Below are 18142 nucleotides of genomic sequence, written 5' to 3'. Positions count from 1 at the left end.
CCAATGAGTCCACTCCGCCATTCAATCATGGCTGATGAGCATTTCAACGCCACTTACCCACACTCTCCCCGTAGCCCTTAATTCCTTGCGAGATCAAGAATTTATCAATCTCTGCCTTGAAGACAAATAATGTCCCGGCCTGCACTGCACTCCGTGGCAATGAATTCCACAGGCCCACCACTCTCTTGCTGAATGTCTCCTCTTTTCCATTCTGAACTGACTCCCTCTAATTCTAAGGCTGTGCCCACAGGTTCTAGTAACCCTGCCTAATGGAAACAAATTCCCAGCATCCATCCTTTCTAAGCCACACCTTATTTTGTAAGTCTCTAGTAGATCTCCCCTCAACCTTCTAAACTCTATTGAACACAATCCCAGGATCCTCAGCCATTCATTACCATTCCAGGGATCATCCGTGTGAATCTCTGCTGGACACGCTCCAGTGCCAGTATATCCTTCCTGAGGTGTGGGGACCAGAATTGGTCGCAGTATTCTAAATGGGGCCGAACTAGAGCTTTATAAAGTCTCAGGAGCACATCACTGCTTTTACATTCGAACCTTCTTGAGGTAAGTGACAACATTACATTTGCTTTCTTAACCACAGACTCAATCTGTAAGTCAACCTTTAGAGAATCCTGGTCTAGCACTCCTAGGTACTTTTCTACTTTGGTTTCATGAATTTTCTCACCGTTTAGAAAATAATCCATGCCTGTATTCTTATTTCCAAAGTGCAAGACCTTGGATTTGCTTTCATCGAATTTCATCAGCCATTTCTTGGATCACTCTCCTAAGCTAGGCAGAAATGGGTACTGCAGATGCTGGAGATTACAGTCAAGATTAGAGTGGTGCTGGAAATCAGACAGCATCCAAGGAACAGGAAAATCGATGTTTTGGGCGAAACGTTGATTTTTCTGCTCCACAGATGCTGCCTGACCTGCTGTGCTTTTCCAGCATTCTAATCTTCACTCTCCTAAGCTGTCTAAATCTTTCCACAGCCTCCTCACCTCCTCAGAACCACCTACCTGTCTGCCTAACTTCGTATCATCGCCAATCTTCACTAGAATGGCCCCAGTCCCTTCATCCAGATCATTAATATATAAAGTGAACAGCTGCAGCCCCAACACTGAACCTTGTGGGACACCATTTGTCACTAGCTACCATTCCGAAAAAGAACCTTGTATCCCAACTCTCTGCCTTCTGTCAGACAGCCAATCCTCAATCCATGCCAACAGCTCACCTCGAACACAATGGGCCCTCACCTTGCTCAGCAGCCTCCCATGAGGCACCTTATCAAAGGCCTTGTGGAAATCGAGGTAGATAACATCCACTGGGTTTTCCTGGTTCAACCTACTTATTATCCCTTCCAAGAATTCTAACAGGTTTGTCAGGCACGACCTCCCCTTACTAAATCCATGCTGACTTGTTCTAATCCGACCCTGACTTTCAAGAATTTAGAAATCTCATTCTTAACAATGGAGTCTAGAATTTTATCTACAACTGAGGTTAGGCTAATTGGCCTATAATTTTCCATCTTTTGTCTTGATCCTTTCTTGAAGAAGGGGGTTACAATAACCATTTTCCAATCATCTAGGACTTTCCCTGAGTCCAGTGATTTTTGAAAGATCACAACCAATGCCTCTGCTATTTCCTCAGCCAGCTTCCACAGAACTCAAGGATGTAGCCCATCGGGGCCAGGAGATTTATCAGTTTTTAGACCTTTTAGCTTTTCTAGCACTTTCTCTTTTGTAATGGCGACCATACTCAACTCTGGTCCTTGACTCTCCTTAATTGTTGGCATATTTCTCACATCTTCCACGGTGAAGACTGACACAAAGTATTCATTCAGTTCTTCAGCTATTTCCTTATCTCCCATCACGAGCCTTCCAGCATCAATTTGGAGTGGCCTAATTTCTACTTTTACCTCTCATTTGTTTCTTATGCGTTGAAAGAAACTTTCATTATCATTTCCCTGAAGATCAAGTACCCAGTATTGCAGAGGTCTGAGCAGTTTAAATGCTCTATGTATCCCATTTAGTATGGTACTGTTGTGCTAGAAAACATGACAGATGGTACTGTTAATGTGAAGGCGAGATTTCATCTCTACAAGGATGGTGCTGTTATTTTGATGGATAAGCTGAGTGACCAACGACTAGAATAGTATTCAGGACTCGGTCAGTTCAGTTTTTAGTTATGGTACTGAGCCACTCTTGGGATGGACATGACTGTCCCTGCCGAGAGAACATTCTCTGTCCTTGCCACCCTCAAAGACTTTCAAAGTTGTTTTCAACATGGGATAATGTTAGTTCCTTAACAGAGGCAGGATGGATGGTAATCAACAGATTTCCCTTCCCAAATCATGAGGTTCAAAGTCAACATCAAGTATTCAGATGGTAACTCCTTTCTAACAGTCATCAATGCTGCCACTCTCTATGGTGGATCTGTGCTATCCATGGAAAAGTGGCTCAGACAGGGATGGTGATGATCCATTGTCTGTTGAACATCGGGTGCAGAGAGTATGATATTTCGAGGATATTGCTCAATTGACCTGTGGGACATGTAATGGACTGGGCCAGACTCCACAAGAGTCAACCAAACAGTGTTGCTCTGTAGAGCAGACCAAGTTTAAAACAGAGGATTTCCTTCCCTGAATGATATTAGTGAACCAGTGACATTTTTAAATGATCATCTGATAGTTTCTTGGCCAGTGTTCATGACACTAGCTTTTCAGTGCAGATTTTGTTTCCCAATAACCTTCCCATCAAATCATCCAGCTTGATTAATTAACTGAATTCCACCAGCTGCCTTAGTTTGGAACCCATCTTCCCAGACTATTTTCCTGGGTCTTAGGATCAATGATCCAGGAAAACTGCCACTATGCTACTTGTGGATTTCACAGATGCAAATGATAACTCAAAAAAAATCCATAATTACCCACTTCACGACAATAGGTGGAATGTGTCGTGATTGTAGTGAGATCAGTCAGTGGACCTCATAGAATCTGAGGTCCCTAACTGAGGCTGTTAATGTGGTCCAATCAGGGAATCCTGGCTGATAAGATAGAAAAGGGAGCATTAGAGATGCTGACATTCTGTGAACTGAAGAGGTAGTATGAGGGTCAAGGACCATTCATGTGTAAATAAAGGGTAACTTGGTGACAGGATACCGGTCTCAGTGTAGTTAACCCATAATGAAACAAATAAACTAGGAGCAGGAATAGGCTATTTGGCACTTTGAGCCTGCTCTGTCATTCAATATTACCATAGCTGATCCTCTATCTCAATGTCACATTCCCACTTTGTCCTCACATTCCTTGCTGTCTTTAAGATCAAAAAGACTAACTATGTCTTTCCTGGGTACATTCAATAAAACAGAGAAGTCACCAATGAGGCACTGAGGTATTCCACTGAAATAGATGGTGACTGAAGTTTTGCACTTCCCACTCCACTTTGGTGGACACACCAAGTCGATAGTATTAAGAGTCAACACTGTAGCCATGTAGTTACCTGTCACTGTAGACTGATCTTTCAAATATCTGCACTGGTTGTTCTGCACTTAGTAGTCTGGGAGATACTGGTGCCAAATGGACCTTGATTCGGCTCATACAGGAGTATGACTGAAAGGTGTAGGACCAACGGTGGGGATCCTGATACAACATCTGAAGTAGGTTACCAGCAGTCTTTTGTGTGGAAGACAGCTTCTAGGGAATAACAAACATTTGTTAATAAAAACTGTGAAAGCTGAATACTGAAATACAATGGAAAATGTTGCACATTTGCATCTGCTGAGTCAGCAGCTGGAAGAGATGAGTCAATTTTCAGAATAATCCCACTGTAGTCAAATTTCATTTGAAACACAAGTCCATTTTCATTTTCTGCTGACTGACTTGTGACATTATTGGCTTGATTTATTTTATACCGTAACATGCTGTTAACTTTATGTTTTCAAAAATTGTATAACCTGTCTTTCCTCCACTGAGGATACCCAATGGCACTTGATAATCGATTAAATACTTATCAAATATACTTTCTGTGATAACCTAAGCAGATCTCACAGTCAATTTTCATTCAGGAAGGACATACAAACAGAAGTGAAACTAGTAATAACATAATCTTTCTTTTTCACATTGGTTGAGAGATAAACATCAGCCAGATCATGAGGAGGACTCTTTCTCAAAATGCTCCACCAAATTGGGCAAATGGGCTCTTGGTTTAACTCAGCTGATGGATTTGGCTCCCAACAATGCAACACTTCATCAGTTCTATCCTTGAGCATCAGCCGAGGTTGAGATGAGATGTGCCAAGTTTGTTGCAACTCTGCGAAAGTGACACACAGTGCTTTACCACTAGCTCGAGTTTTTATTTATCATTTAACAAACAGATCAGCAAGGATAACAGCCACATGGAACACTTTTGTTCCCCCATCATCCTTCAGTAATTTTATCCACACTTCTCCACCCATCCTTGGGCAACTATCTATTTGGAGTTTGCACATTCTCCCTGTGGGTTTACTCTGGATGCTCTAGTTTCCTCCCGCAATCCAAACATATACAGGTTTGGTGGAACAGCCATGGGAAATGCAGGGTTTTAGGAATAGGGTGGGGATAGGGGAGTTGAGGGTGGGATGCTCTTCGCAGGATTGCTGTAGGTTCAAAGGGCCAAGGGCCTGATTCGACACGATTAAAAATCTATGATTCTTGGTTCGTCATTTCAATTGTTGAATTCCCTTTAAGCCAGGCTGGAGGTTGGAAGAACACTACAAGCCAGATAGCAACAGGAGGTGGAAAAGTCAAAGTTTTGGGTGTGGGACCTGAAGAAGGGTTACACCCGAAACATCTACATCTCCAACTCCTGATGCTGCCTGATTTGCTGTGTTCTTCCAGCCTCCTGTCTGTAGACTTTGGATTCCAGCATCTGCAGTCAGAGCAGTCAATAATCAATTCTTTACCGCACAATGAATGATTCAGAATTATTTTCAAGGATAACACTTCTGTTGGGAATCTCACAGTAAACTATGTTACTACAAAATCAAAATTCTTTGTGGAAATCCTTTCACATGATTCAATTTGAGTTGCATACTTGTTTACCAGAAGAGTATCAGACATGGGGCAGAAATTACATAATTCAGCCCATCGGATCTGCTTCGCTATTTAATCACGGTTGATTAGTTTCTCAACCTCATTCTCTTGTTTTCTCCATGTAACACTTGATGGTTCAGAACCCATCTATCTCAGTCTTAAATATACTCAATGACCTGGCCTCCACAGCCTTCCACAGATTCACCACTCTCTGGCTGGAGACGTTTCTCCTTACCTCTGTTCTAAAAGGTCTTCCCTTTACTCTCAGGTTACTCCCTTGGGTCCTTAACTCTCCCATCAATGGAAACATCTACTCTGTCCAGGCTATTCATCATGTTTCAATGAGATCCTCCCTCAACATTCTCAACTCCATTGAGTACAGACCCAGAATCTTCAAAGGTTGCTCGTTTGTTCAGCTTTTCACTCCTGGGACCATTCTAGTGAACCTTTTCTGAACACACTTCACACCAGTACATCCTTCCTGAGATATGGGGCCCAAAATGGTGCACAATACTCCAAATGTGCTCTGACCAGCGCCTACTAGAGCCGCAGAGGTACATCCCTGCTTTTATATTCAAGTCCTCTCAAAATAAGTGCCATTACTGCATTTGCCTTCCTAACTAATGACTCAACCTGCAAGTTTATCTTGAGAGAATCCTGAGTAGAATTCCCAAGTCTTTATGCACTTCAGACTTCTGAATGTTCTCCCCATTTAGAAAATAGTCTACGCCTCTATTCTCCATATCAAAGTGCATGACCTCACACTTTCCCACGTTGTACTCCAATGGCCATTTCTCTGTCCACTCTACTAACCTGTTCAAATCCTCTACAGCCTCCCCATCACCTCAATGCTACCTGTACCTCTACCTATCTTTGTGTCATCTGCAAACTTAGCCAAAATGCCTTCCATTCCTTCATTTAGATTGTTAATGTATAAAGTGAAAAGTTGTGGTCCCAACACTGAGCCTTGTGGAACACCACTTGTTACCAGCTGCCATCCTGAGAAGGACTCTTTTATCCCCACTCTCTGCTTTCTGCTAGACAGCCAGGCTTCTATCCATGCAAGCACCTTGTCTCTGACACCACAGACCCTTATCTTACTCAGTAGCATTTGTGCAGCACCCTGTCAAAGGCCTTCTTGAAATTCAGGTTGATAACATCCATTGGCTCTCCTTGGTCTAACCTGCCCGTTACTTCCTCAAAGAATTCTAGAGGATTTGTGAGGCATGACTTCTCATTGATGAAACCATACTGACCTTGCCCTATTTTGCCAAACACTTTCAAGTATTCAGAAATCTCACCTTTCACAATGGATTCCAGGATCTTACCCATGACTGAGGTTATGCTAATCAGTCTGTAACTTTCTGTCTTTTGCCTTACTCACTTTTTAAGTAGGAATGTCACCTCAGTGATTTTCCAGTCCTCTGCAAACCTTCCTGATTCTAGCAATTACTGAAAACTCACCACTAACACCTTCACTATTTCTTCAGCTACCTCCCTTATAACTCTGGGGTATAATCCACCTGGTTTATCCACCTTCAGGCCATTCAGTTTTTTGAGCATCTTCTCTTGGTGATGTTCACCATACTCAACTCTGCCCCCTTACTCTCTTGAATTTTTGGGATATTACTCATGTCTTCCAATATGATGATTGGCGCAAAGTAATTATTCAGTTCCTCTGCCATTTCCTTGTTCCCCACTCCTATCGCTCTAGCGTCATTTTCCAATGGCCCAATGTCCACTTTTGCTTCCCATTTGCTCTTTACACATTCTAAAGAAACGTACAGTCTTCCTTCATATTACTTTTTTGTTGCCCTCTGTTGGTCTTTGTAAGCTTCCCACTACCCTTCCCCACATTATGTGCTTTCTCTTTTGCTTTTATGCTATCTCTGACTTCCCTAGTCAGCCATGATTGCCTCATCCTCTCTGCACCATGCTTCTTTTTCCTCGGGATGAATCTCTGCTGAATCTCCTGAATTACTCCCAGAAATTCTGCCATTGCTGTTCCACTGTCTTTCCTGCTAGGCTCCTCTCCCAGTTTATTCTACCCAGCTCCTCCCTCATACCTCTGTAGTTGCCTTTATTCAGCTGTAATACCATGACCTCAGATTCTATATTCTCCCCCTCAAATTGCAGAGTAAATTCAATCATATTATGATCACTGCCTCCTAAGGCTTCCTTCACCTGAAGCTCCCTTATCAAGTCTGCCTCATTGTCCAACACTAAATCCAGTATTGCCTCATGGGCTCCATCACAAGCTGCTTCAAAAAGCTATCTCATAGACATTCCACAAATCCCTTTTCTTGCAATCCATTACCAACCTGATTTTCCCAGTTCACTCTCACTAATAAGGCAACTCCACCCCCTCTGCCCACCTGCCTATCTTTTCAATAGGATGTATATCCTTGAATATTCAGCTCCCAGTCTTGATCCCCTTGCAGTAATGTCACTGTGATGTCCACCATGTCATACCTGCCAATTTCGATCTGTGCCACAAGCTCACTTACCTTATTCCTTACACAGCGTGCATTCAGATATAACCCCTTCAGTCCTGTATTAACTGTCCCTCTTCTCAATGTTATTTGTTTGTCCAGTGTGCTTGAAGTTTGATGCCTAACCCTTTCCATACGCTCTCCTACTTATGTCTGTGCTGGAGATTTTAGTAACCTCCCCTGAGTTCTCCTCCTTTAATTCGGGTTTCTGATTTCCCCCATTAACTCTCCTATTTTACAATTTCAGAAACCTTACATGAATTGAATATTTACCTGTGCAAACATAGACAGATCTGTGATGTGAATATTATATTGTCTCATGCTTTCAATCTTCTTGTTCATATTAACAAAGAGAGACAATATTTACCTTTTAATGTTTCATTGCTAAGAAATTTCAGATATGTTTTGCTTATTGTTATTCATCTTCTAAAGTAGAAGTAGAGTCATTGCAACAAATTGAAAGTTATAAGTTTAACGGAGGAGTCAATTCTTCAAATAAGTTGCAGGTTCATGCATGTGAACACAGATGTGATTTCATGCAATTTGGTGGCTCAACATTGCTGGTGAAAACTTGGGCAGTGAATGTACGACGTTCACTTTAATAACCTCTGTAATCGCAAAGTTCAAATGGCTGTAGTATCTGGGAACATGAAAGGTTCACTGTTGGATACAATGCAACGTATGAACCTCCCCTGAATCGAATCAACCAATTTTTCAATTGTTTCCAAGACATTACCTCAAACTGTTTGGTTGATTCTTCATATGAAGCACTTTGAGACACACAGAGATAACAAGGATTTTCATAAATTCATCTCGGGTTTAACAACGGGGTTCCTTGCTTTTGTCACAACTTCACTGGCACTCAAAAGTATTAACTTTTCCCATGAAACATTAGACCTCAGGTCTGTCCTGTCATGTTAATAACTTCTTTGTGCTTGACACAGTGGCAGTAGCACACAGTTTTCTGACTCAGACACAGCAGTACCACCACCTAGCCACATAATTGCAGAAAACAGCAACTTATGGAATGTTTTTTGGACCTGCGATCAGTGATCTCAAAGTAGTGTTCTGACCCAGTTTATTTAAAAAAAAATCAATCACATCTTAATTGGAGATAATTCAGTGACACTATAACTCATCAACTCCTTGCAACCTCAGAAAAAAAAACAATGAATAGCACCCAGGTCTACAGAATGCAAGATATTACTGTATTTTCGTAAGGTGCATTTTCTTTTCAAATTTGCAATCCTGTCAAGATGCAATGTCTATAACACATGCTAGTCCTTTCATTTTCTCAGAGGAAGTCTAGCCAAAATTTCAAATCAGAGCTGCAATAAAGCCAAATTAACAAGTCCCAAATAAAATCTCTTGTTCATTTCACAAGTTTTATTATGAAGTGTGTATGTAAGTATTTTGGTTCAAGAAGCAGGCAACAGTGTGACATTGCAAAATGTTACAATTTCATTTGAGGTTCAAGTTTAATACTTTGGTTTATTCTGGCAAATTGTTAAAGAAGAAGAATCACCAGACTTACGACTTAATCTGTACTCACAACATGCAGAGGTGACTGGAAAATCTATCCCAAAACCCTCCCAAAATTCACATGAAAGTTCAATCTTAGGAGCAACCAAGCACAGAGATGTTTCCCTGTCAGTAAAAGCACGGAAATGTTTGAGGAAATGTTTATATAATGCCAGACTGCTTTGCTCTCACTCTTGACCCTGCCCCAGACAATGCATTCCTACCCGAACTACTCACAATGTGAAAAAGTTATTGCTCACACCACCTTGCCTCACATGCGCATCACTGCTAATCTAAGCCCTCTCGTTCTTTTGTGAGTGGGAACAGCTTCTCTGAACCTACTTTGTCCAGCCTGCTCCTGGTTTTGAATATCTCCATCAAATCTTCTTTTGACAGTCTTCTCTCCAAGAACAGGCTCAAGTTCTTCAATCTACCATTATAACTGAAAATTTTCATCACTGGAAACATTATTGGAAACTTATCTCCAACTGATTCACATCTTTCCTGTGATGTGGCACTCACAACACATAGCACACAATACTCCAACTGAGTTCTAGCAAGTGTCTGGCATAAGTTAAATGTCCTTCACTCTAATAATAAAACTGAGAACAATGTTCACTTTATTTACTGTTCTCTCCACTTGTTCTGCCATTGTCTGCACAAGTCAAAGACCTGTCCACACCCAGGTCTTTGCTCCTGCACCTCCTTTTGAATTGTACCCACTATTTTATATTGTCTCTCAATGTTCTTCCGAGCAAAATGCATCACCTCACCCTTCTCTACACTGAATGTCATTTGTCACTTATCCGCCCATTCCACTAATTGTCAAAGTCCTTCTGGAGTTCCACAAAACTGGTCCTTTTTATCAAAGATCCTTTTTTTTCAGAGGGGTCATAAAACATTCCAGGCTCTGAAATGTCTGGTTTGGTCCAGAGGTTAAAAGGTACAGAGAGGCTTTTTGTTTATACGTAAACAAGTGAGACTTTAGGCCAAAGCTTTTATGTTTTTAGAAGTAACTTGTATCAGTCAAGGGAGCATGACCAACTCTTGAGCTTAGCAGTTCAGTCCAGAACTAATGAGGGAGTTCAGCTGTGGGCTGTGTGGAAACATGGTTGCTAGACTCTCTTTCCTACCACCCTTCTAACCTCAACCTGTTAGTCTTTGTTTCATTTTTACTGTGTTTAAGGCAGTTTGTTTGTTGGCATTGTTGTATATATTCGGAATAGCATAATTAAGTCTGTTTTGGATAGACTTCTTCATTCTGTTCTTTGTGTTTCATTGTGTAATTCTGAGAGTAAATTTTTGTCTGTTTTAAAACCTGGTAGTCAACCTAGCTAACTTAATCTGGGTAATTTTCACTGTGCACTTATCAAAACAAATTGTAAAGTTATGGTCTGGACGGCCTGCTTCAGAATGTTTTGAGTGGTCAGGCCTTGTCCATGACAGATTTAGGGCTATTTGTGGGAGTGAGTGGTAGGTGCTAGTGTCTTTATGTCGGGGGTTGGTTTGGTTCGGGAGACAAGTTTTGGGATAGTAATGGCTCTTTCAGTCACCAAAAGATTTCTGGAAATGGATGCGGTGACTTGAGAAGTTTTGCAAAAGATGAATAAAACCAAGCTGCAGGAATTATCAGAGAAGCTGGGGTTGGAATTGTCTGCTTCTGTGAGGAAAGGAAAAATAATTACAGCAGTAGCTCAGCATTTAAACATGCTGGAGAATCTGTAGAGATAGCAAAACTTCAACTGCAAAGAAAGCAGCTTGAGTTAGAGGCGAGAGATAAGGAATGAGCAGCAGAAACAGTTTGAGCTACGGTTAAAAACAGGAGAGAAAGAAAAAGAACGAAGGGCTTGAGCAGAAGAGAAAGAAAAAGAGAGAGAGTTTGAACATCAGAAACTGACACTTTAATAGGAAAGTCAGCTTAAAAGGATGGAGATAAGGCTGAAGGTAGGCTCAGTGAGGAAGAGAGTGAGGATGAGCAAGCACATGGTAGTCAGAAGCCGAGTGAGAAACTGTTTAGATATGTCCAAACATTGCCTAAATTTAATGGGAAGGATGTGGAAGCCTTTTTCATCTCATTTGAAAAAATGGCTAAACAAATGGCCATCCAAACAAAACTTGTAGGTAGGGGTAGTGAAATCTTTGCATCACGATCAGAGGAGGTATCTGGGGAGTATGAGGAAGCGAAAAAAGTCATTTAAAATCCATATGAGTTTGTACCAGTTTCAAATCAGAAGGGCTGCAGCTTTCACCTCCTCCTTCAAGGAGAGGCGACTCCCGCCGCCCGCCGCACCCCCCCCACCCCACCAACTCAGATCCTTGCGGATCTCTGCCCATTATCCAACCTTCTGGAATCTATGTATACCATATCAATAATGCATATGGAGCCTTGGCCCCTTTACGTTACCTTTTCCAAAAACTCTGATACATTAGTTAAACATGATTTTCCCTTCAGAAATGCATGTTGATACTTCCTCATCAACCCACCTTTTTCCACATGACGACTAATTTCCTCCCGATTAGTTTTTTCTCGGCTTTCTCTCATCACCGAAGTTCAAGTAACTGGTCTGTAATTACCTTTATCATCTTTCTTGAACAAGGCCATCTTTGCAATTCTCCAGTCTTCTGGCACGACCCTTAAGTCCAAGAAGACTGAAAGGTTTCTCCTAAGATTTCCACTCTCATTTCCTTCAAAATCCTTGAATGCATTTCCTCGAGCCCCAATGCCTTGTTGACATGATATACTAAAAATCTCTTCAATACTTCTGCCTTATTCATTTTGAACATTTCCTCCTCTGTTACCATTATCCTGGGCAGCATCCTCCTCTTTTGCAAGGACAAATGCAACATGTTCACTTAAAATCTGAGATATGCCCCTGCCTCCAATGCAAATCCTCTCTTTGGCCTCGCATAAGCCCTGCTCCTGCTTTAACAACCTTCTTACGACTTATTTGCCTCCAGAAGCTTTTGGGATTTCCTTTTATATTAGCTGATAGTCTTTTCTCGTGGTTTTTCTTTGCTTCTCTGATTAGCTGTTTCCCCTCCCTGTACACCATCAGTATTCCTGTTGATTCTCAACTATATTTTCTGCCTTGCACCTCTCTTAGAATTATTGACAATACTGATAAAAGTTTTTCTAATTCTACTTTGCTGTGTGTCCAAATAGAAACACATGTCCAGATGTCGACAGAAATTACCATTACCACACGAATGTATCATCCACTTCAACTTCAACTCCCCCTCCCACTCCGTCAAGGACATGCAGGTCTTGGGCCTCCACCACTGCCAAACCGTTACCACCTGACGCCTGGAGGAGGAACGCCTCATCTTCCACCTTAGGACCCTGCAACCACATGGGACAAATGTGGCTTTCAACAGTTTCCTCATTTCCCTTGGCCCCATATTATCCGAGAACCAAGCCTCCAACTCGGCCCCACCCTCTGGACCCGTCAATCATTGTCCCCCTCTGACCTATCACCTTCTCCCTCACCTTCATCCACCTATCATTGTCCCAGCTACCTCCCCGCAACCCCACACGTCCTCCCATTTATCTCTCAGTCCCAACCCACAAGCCTTATTCCTGAAGAAGGGCTTGTGTCCGAAACATCGATTCACCTGCTCCTCGGATGTTGCCTGACCTGCTATGCTTTCCCAGTAACACACTCTCGACTTTGATCTCCTGCATCCACAGTCCTCACTTTCTCCGAATCTCCAGCATCTGCAGACCTCATTTTTTATCAGAATTAAAAAGCCCCAATTTCTAAAAGGTAGCCCTTTGGGAGAGCCCTAAAAGAAATAAAACTGTCTGCTGGATTCAGTGAATGCAAGGTTTGACCACAAATATTTTAATGCCACTGTAAAATAAGATGATCATTGTTCTGATTAGAGAAACAGCACCCCTCCAGGTCTAATTTGGTCAGTTTTGATCACATTGTAAGGATTTGATACTTACTTCACTGTTGCTGGAAGTTGGAATGTTGCACCATTTGGCTATGGGCTCCCGAACAATTTCCCACTGCTTACTAGCTACCTGCTCCAAGAGTTCAGCAAATGTGGATTTACCAACGGCTAAGTAAAAGCAGAAAGAAATAGGTCAATTTTCACGAAATACAATAGCGTGATCATGAAGTGTTTAATAGCTTTTGTTTGCATTTTGATTACCCTGTAGGATACTCATACCAGTTCCTCCTGGCTATTTTGACCACCAAAACAAAGCTTTCAGACTTGAAATGGGTAAAAAATGAGGTCTGCAGATGCTGGAGATCACAGCTGAAAATGTGTTGCTGGTTAAAGCACAGCAGGTTAGGCAGCATCCAAGGAATAGGAAATTCGACGTTTCGGGCATAAGCCCTTCATCAGGTTCCTGATGAAGGGCTTATGCCCGAAACATCGAATTTCCTATTCCTTGGATGCTGCCTAACCTGCTGTGCTTTAACCAGCAACACATTTTCAGCTTTCAGACTTGAAATGTTCAGTTTACTTGTTGCTACATCTGTCAGGTATTTCCAGCATTTTCTGCTTTTGTATTCAAGGTGGAGAGGAGGAGAATTTTTTTTTATTTCTCAGAGGCTTGTTTGTACCTCGAATTCCTCTTCCTTACTGAGCAGTTGAAGCTACGCCACTGAATATATTCAAGGATGAGTTAGACAGATTTTTGATTGACAAGGGCGTCAGAGGTTAAGGAAAGGAAAATGGAGTTAAGGCCACAACCAGGTCAGTCAAAATCTCATGTAACGACAGGGTAAGCTGGGGATGAATCAAATGGCCCCTTACTGTTCCTATTTCTTGCGTGACATTCTTATATTGTGTCAGCACTTTATGTGATCACAAGTAAAAGGAACTGCTCATTCTTAAATGGATAGTGATTTGCTAAAGAGTTTTGATATGTAACTGGAACAAATAGATTAGAGTATGGCTGTTCTTTGTGTTTCTTCCAATACTATCCAGTGCTTTGAAAAACACACAAGAGTTTCCCAAGATCTGTTTGAAATCACCAAAATATTCAAACTGAATAGTAATCAGGTTGAAAATTCCATCTTATCTGGAGTCAGACTAACACAGATTGTGGTGGTTGTGATCACTGGAGGCCCATTGTCCCAACCCAGTCGGTCCAATCATCTTCAGCTGCTTTTTAAATGACCCATCCCATTACAAGGACAGAATCACTGACAATTGTGCAATGCTCAATACCATTATGACTCCTCAGATGTTGAAGTAGTTCACATCCATACGCAGCAAGACCAAGACAACATTCAAGATTGAGATAATAAGTGGCTAGTAACATTTGTGTCACACAGTTACCAGACAAGGATCACCTCCAGCAGAACACAATCTAACCTTGACACTGAATGGCATTACCACAGCAGAATCCTACAGATAACATCTCAGAGGTTACCAATGGACCAAAAACATAATTGGATCAGCTGCATAGTGTGGTTACAAGAACAGGTCAGTTGGCATTTGGTTCACCACCACAAATATTCACACCCACCACTCAGTGTACAGTGTCTACAGTATGCATCAGGTACACTGCAGCAACTCATCGATGATGTTTTGACAGCACTAGCGCCTCTCTGGCCTCAGACAAGTGCAGCACATATACGGGAACACGTTCTCCAAACAAATGCTAGCACAGCCAACCATGCTCACCTCTCCCATTTGAAAAATACTCTGACATTTCTGAACATCTGTCCTTCAAGAACACAAGCTATTATTTACACTGAGCATGCTTTTCACAGAACACTCACAATTTACTTATTCATATACATCTCGACCTATCCAATCCGTGTGATTCTCATATTATCCATTTTGGAAAGAAAGCAAATCTCTCTTCAAAATGGACACAGAATCTCAAATGAGTCTGAGGAAGGGTCACCAAACCCAAAACTTTAACTGTGATTTCTGTTCACAGATGCTGCCAGACTTTTCCAGCAACTTCTATTTTTCCACAGAATCTTACAAAGTACATTCCAGAAGACACATGGCCACTCTTGTGCTTTTCAGCTAATACAGAGATGAGATTGTACTTATCTCGGGATGAAACTTCAGGACACTGTCAGCAGCACCTGTCCAAATAGATATAATGGGTGACTGTTGTGCTGTTGCTTTCTCACCATAATGTCATACATTCTCCTCCCTCTTGACTATTTTGTTTGAACCTGCTTCCGCCACACTTGCAGGCAGTGCATTCTGAACCCAACCTTCTCACTGCATGAAAATGTCTCTTCTCAGGTTGCAAATTGCAGCTGTTTCTTTTAAAAATTCCTGGATCCTCTTATTCTCGGTCTTTTTACATGGGACTGGGATATCATAGCAATTACAGAAATGTGGCTCAGGGATGGACAGATTAATGTTCTGGGATACAAATGCCAAAGGGAGGATAGAAAGGGAGGCAAGAGAGGAGGGGAGCGTTTTTGATAAGGGATAGCATTACAGCTGTACTGAGGGAGAGTATTCCTGGAAATACATCCAGGGAAGTTATTTTGGTGGAACTGAGAAATAAGAAAAGGATTATCACTTTATTGGGATTGTATTATATAGACCCCCTAACAGTCAGCAGAAATTGAGAAATAGATTTGTCAGGAGATCTTGGTTATCTGTAAGAATAATAGGGTGGTTATAGTAGAGGATTTTAACTTTCCAAATATAAACTGGGACTGCCATAGTGTTAAGGGTTTAGATGGATAATAATTTGTTAAGTGTGTACAAGAACATTTTCTGATTCAGTATGTGGATGTACCTACTAGAGAAGGTGCAAAACCTGACCTACTCTTGGGAAATAAGGTAGGGCAGGTGACTGAGGTGTCAGTGGGGGAGCACTTTGGGGCCAGCGACCATAATTCTTTTAGTTTTAAAATCGTGATGGAAACGGATTGACAAGATCTAAAAGTTGAAGTTCTAAATTGGAGGAAGGCTAATTTTAACAGTATTAGGCAAGAACTTTCAAACGCTGATTTGGGGCAGATGTTCGCAGGTAAAGGGATGGCTGGAAAATGGGAAGCCTTCAGAAATGAGAGAACTACAGTCAAGAGACAGTATATTCCGGTTAGGTGTATTCCTGTGCAAGGAAAGGCTGGTAGGTGTAAGGAATGCTGGATGACGGAAGAAATTGAGGGTTTGGTTAAGAAAAAGAAGGAAGCAAATGTCAAGTATAGACAAGATACTTCAAATGAATCCTTAGAAGAGTATAAAGGCAGTAGGAGTATATTTAAGAAGGAAATCAGGAGGGCGAAAAGGGAACATGAGATAGCTTTGGCAAATAGAGTTAAAGAGAATCGAAAGGGTTTTTACAAGTACATTAAGGACAAAGGGCAACGAGGAAGAGAATAGGGCCCCTCAAAGATCAGCAAGGCGGCTTTTATGTGGAACTGCAGGAAATGGGGGAGAAACTAAATGAGCATTTTGCAGCCATATTTACTGTGGAAAAGAACATGGAAAGTACAGAATGTAGGGAAATAGATCGTAATATCTTGAAAACTGTCCATATTACAGAGGAGGAAGTGCTCGATGTCTTGAAAGTGGGTAATTTCCCAGGACTTGATCAGGTATACTCTCGAACTCTGTGGGAAGCTATGGAAATGATTGCTGGGTTCCTTGCTGAAATATTTGTATCATTGATTGTCACATGTAAGGTGCCAGAAAACTGGAGGTTGGCTAATGTGGTGCCACTATTTAAGAAGGGTGGTAAGGACAAGCCAGGAAACTACAACCCAGTGAGCCTGACAAGTTGTTGTTGGAGGGAATCCTGAGGGACAGGATGTACATGTATTTGGAAAGGCAAGGATTGATTAGGGTTAGTCAACATGCCTTTGTGCACAGGAAATCATGTCTCACAAACTTGATTGAGTTTTTTGAAGAAGTAACAAAGAGGATTGATGAGGGCAGAGCGGGAGATGTGATCTATATGGACTTCAGTAAGGCATTCGACAAGGTTCCCCATGGGAGACTGGTGAGCAAGGTTAGATCTCATGGAACACAGGGAGAACTAGCCTTTTGGATACAGAACTGGCTCAAAGGTAGAAGACAGAGGGTGGTGGTGGAGGGTTGTTTTTCAGACTGGAGGCCTGTGACCAGTGGAGTGCCACAAGGATCAGTGCTGGGTCCACTACTTTTCGTCATTTATATAAATGATTTGGATGTGAGCATAAGAGGTATAGTTAGTAAGTTTGCAAATGACACCAAAATTGGAGGTGTAGTGGACAGCAAAGAAAGTTACTTCAGATTACAACGGGATCTTGATCAGATGGGCCAATGGGCTGACAAGAAGCAGATGGAGTTTAAATTAGATAAATATAAGGTGCTGCATTTTTGGAAAGCAAATCTTAGCAGGACTTATACACTTAATGATAAAGTCCTCGGGACTGTTGTTGAACAGAGAGATTTTGGAGTGCAGGTTCATAACTCCCTGAAAGTGTCGTCTCGTACTAGCCTCCACCACTCCCTCTGGCAGCTCATTCTACAAATATAACACGCTCTGCGTGAAAAAATTGCCCTTTAGGTCCCTTTTATTTCTTTCCCCTCTCACCCTAAACCTATGCTCTAGTTCTGGACTTCCCCACCCCAGGGACAACACTTCGTCTATTTATCCTATCCAAGCCCCTCATGATGTTGTAGACCTCTACAAGGTCACTCTTAGCCTCCGACGCTTCAGGGAAAACAGCCCCAGCCTATTCAAACTCTCCCTATAGCTCAAATCCTTCAACCCTGGCAAAATTATACATAGGATAGTGAAGGCGGCATTTGGTATGCTTTCCTTTATTGGTCAGAGTATTGAGTACAGGAGTTGGGAGGTCATGTTGTGGCTGTACAGGGCATTGGCTAGGCCACTTTTGGAGTATTGCATGCAATTCTGGTCTCCTTCCTAATGGAAGGATATTGTGAAACTTGAATGGGTTCAGAAAAGACTTCCAAGAATTTTGCCAGGGTTGGGAGGATTTGAGCTATAGGGAGAGTTTGCATAGGCTGGGGCTGTTTTCCCTGAAGCGTCGGAGGCTAAGAGTGACCTTGTAGAGGTCTACAACATCATGAGGGGCTTGGATAGGATAAATAGACGAAGTGTTGT

General features: G+C 41.9%; 1 protein-coding gene across 4 annotated transcripts in view; it reads right to left on the bottom strand.

Moving 5' to 3' along the window:
• Positions 1 to 18142, bottom strand: part of LOC132836821 (deoxycytidine kinase 2-like) — a 33103-nt gene that overhangs the window by 12018 nt on the left and 2943 nt on the right. For 3 of the 4 annotated variants that reach the window (XM_060856291.1, XM_060856287.1, XM_060856290.1), the window contains exons 2-3: positions 13034 to 13149; positions 3501 to 3694 (exon numbers count right to left, since the gene is read on the bottom strand). In XM_060856291.1, coding sequence (XP_060712274.1) covers positions 3501 to 3652 — 152 coding nt within the window. In that variant the 5' untranslated portion in view covers positions 3653 to 3694; positions 13034 to 13149. The remainder of the gene's footprint in view (positions 1 to 3500; positions 3695 to 13033; positions 13150 to 18142) is intronic. The other variant, XM_060856288.1, reaches the window with a different exon arrangement.

The sequence above is a fragment of the Hemiscyllium ocellatum genome, chromosome 48, assembly GCF_020745735.1.
Source record: "Hemiscyllium ocellatum isolate sHemOce1 chromosome 48, sHemOce1.pat.X.cur, whole genome shotgun sequence".
NCBI lineage: Eukaryota > Metazoa > Chordata > Chondrichthyes > Orectolobiformes > Hemiscylliidae > Hemiscyllium > Hemiscyllium ocellatum.
This window is presented reverse-complemented; position numbering and strand designations above follow the sequence as displayed.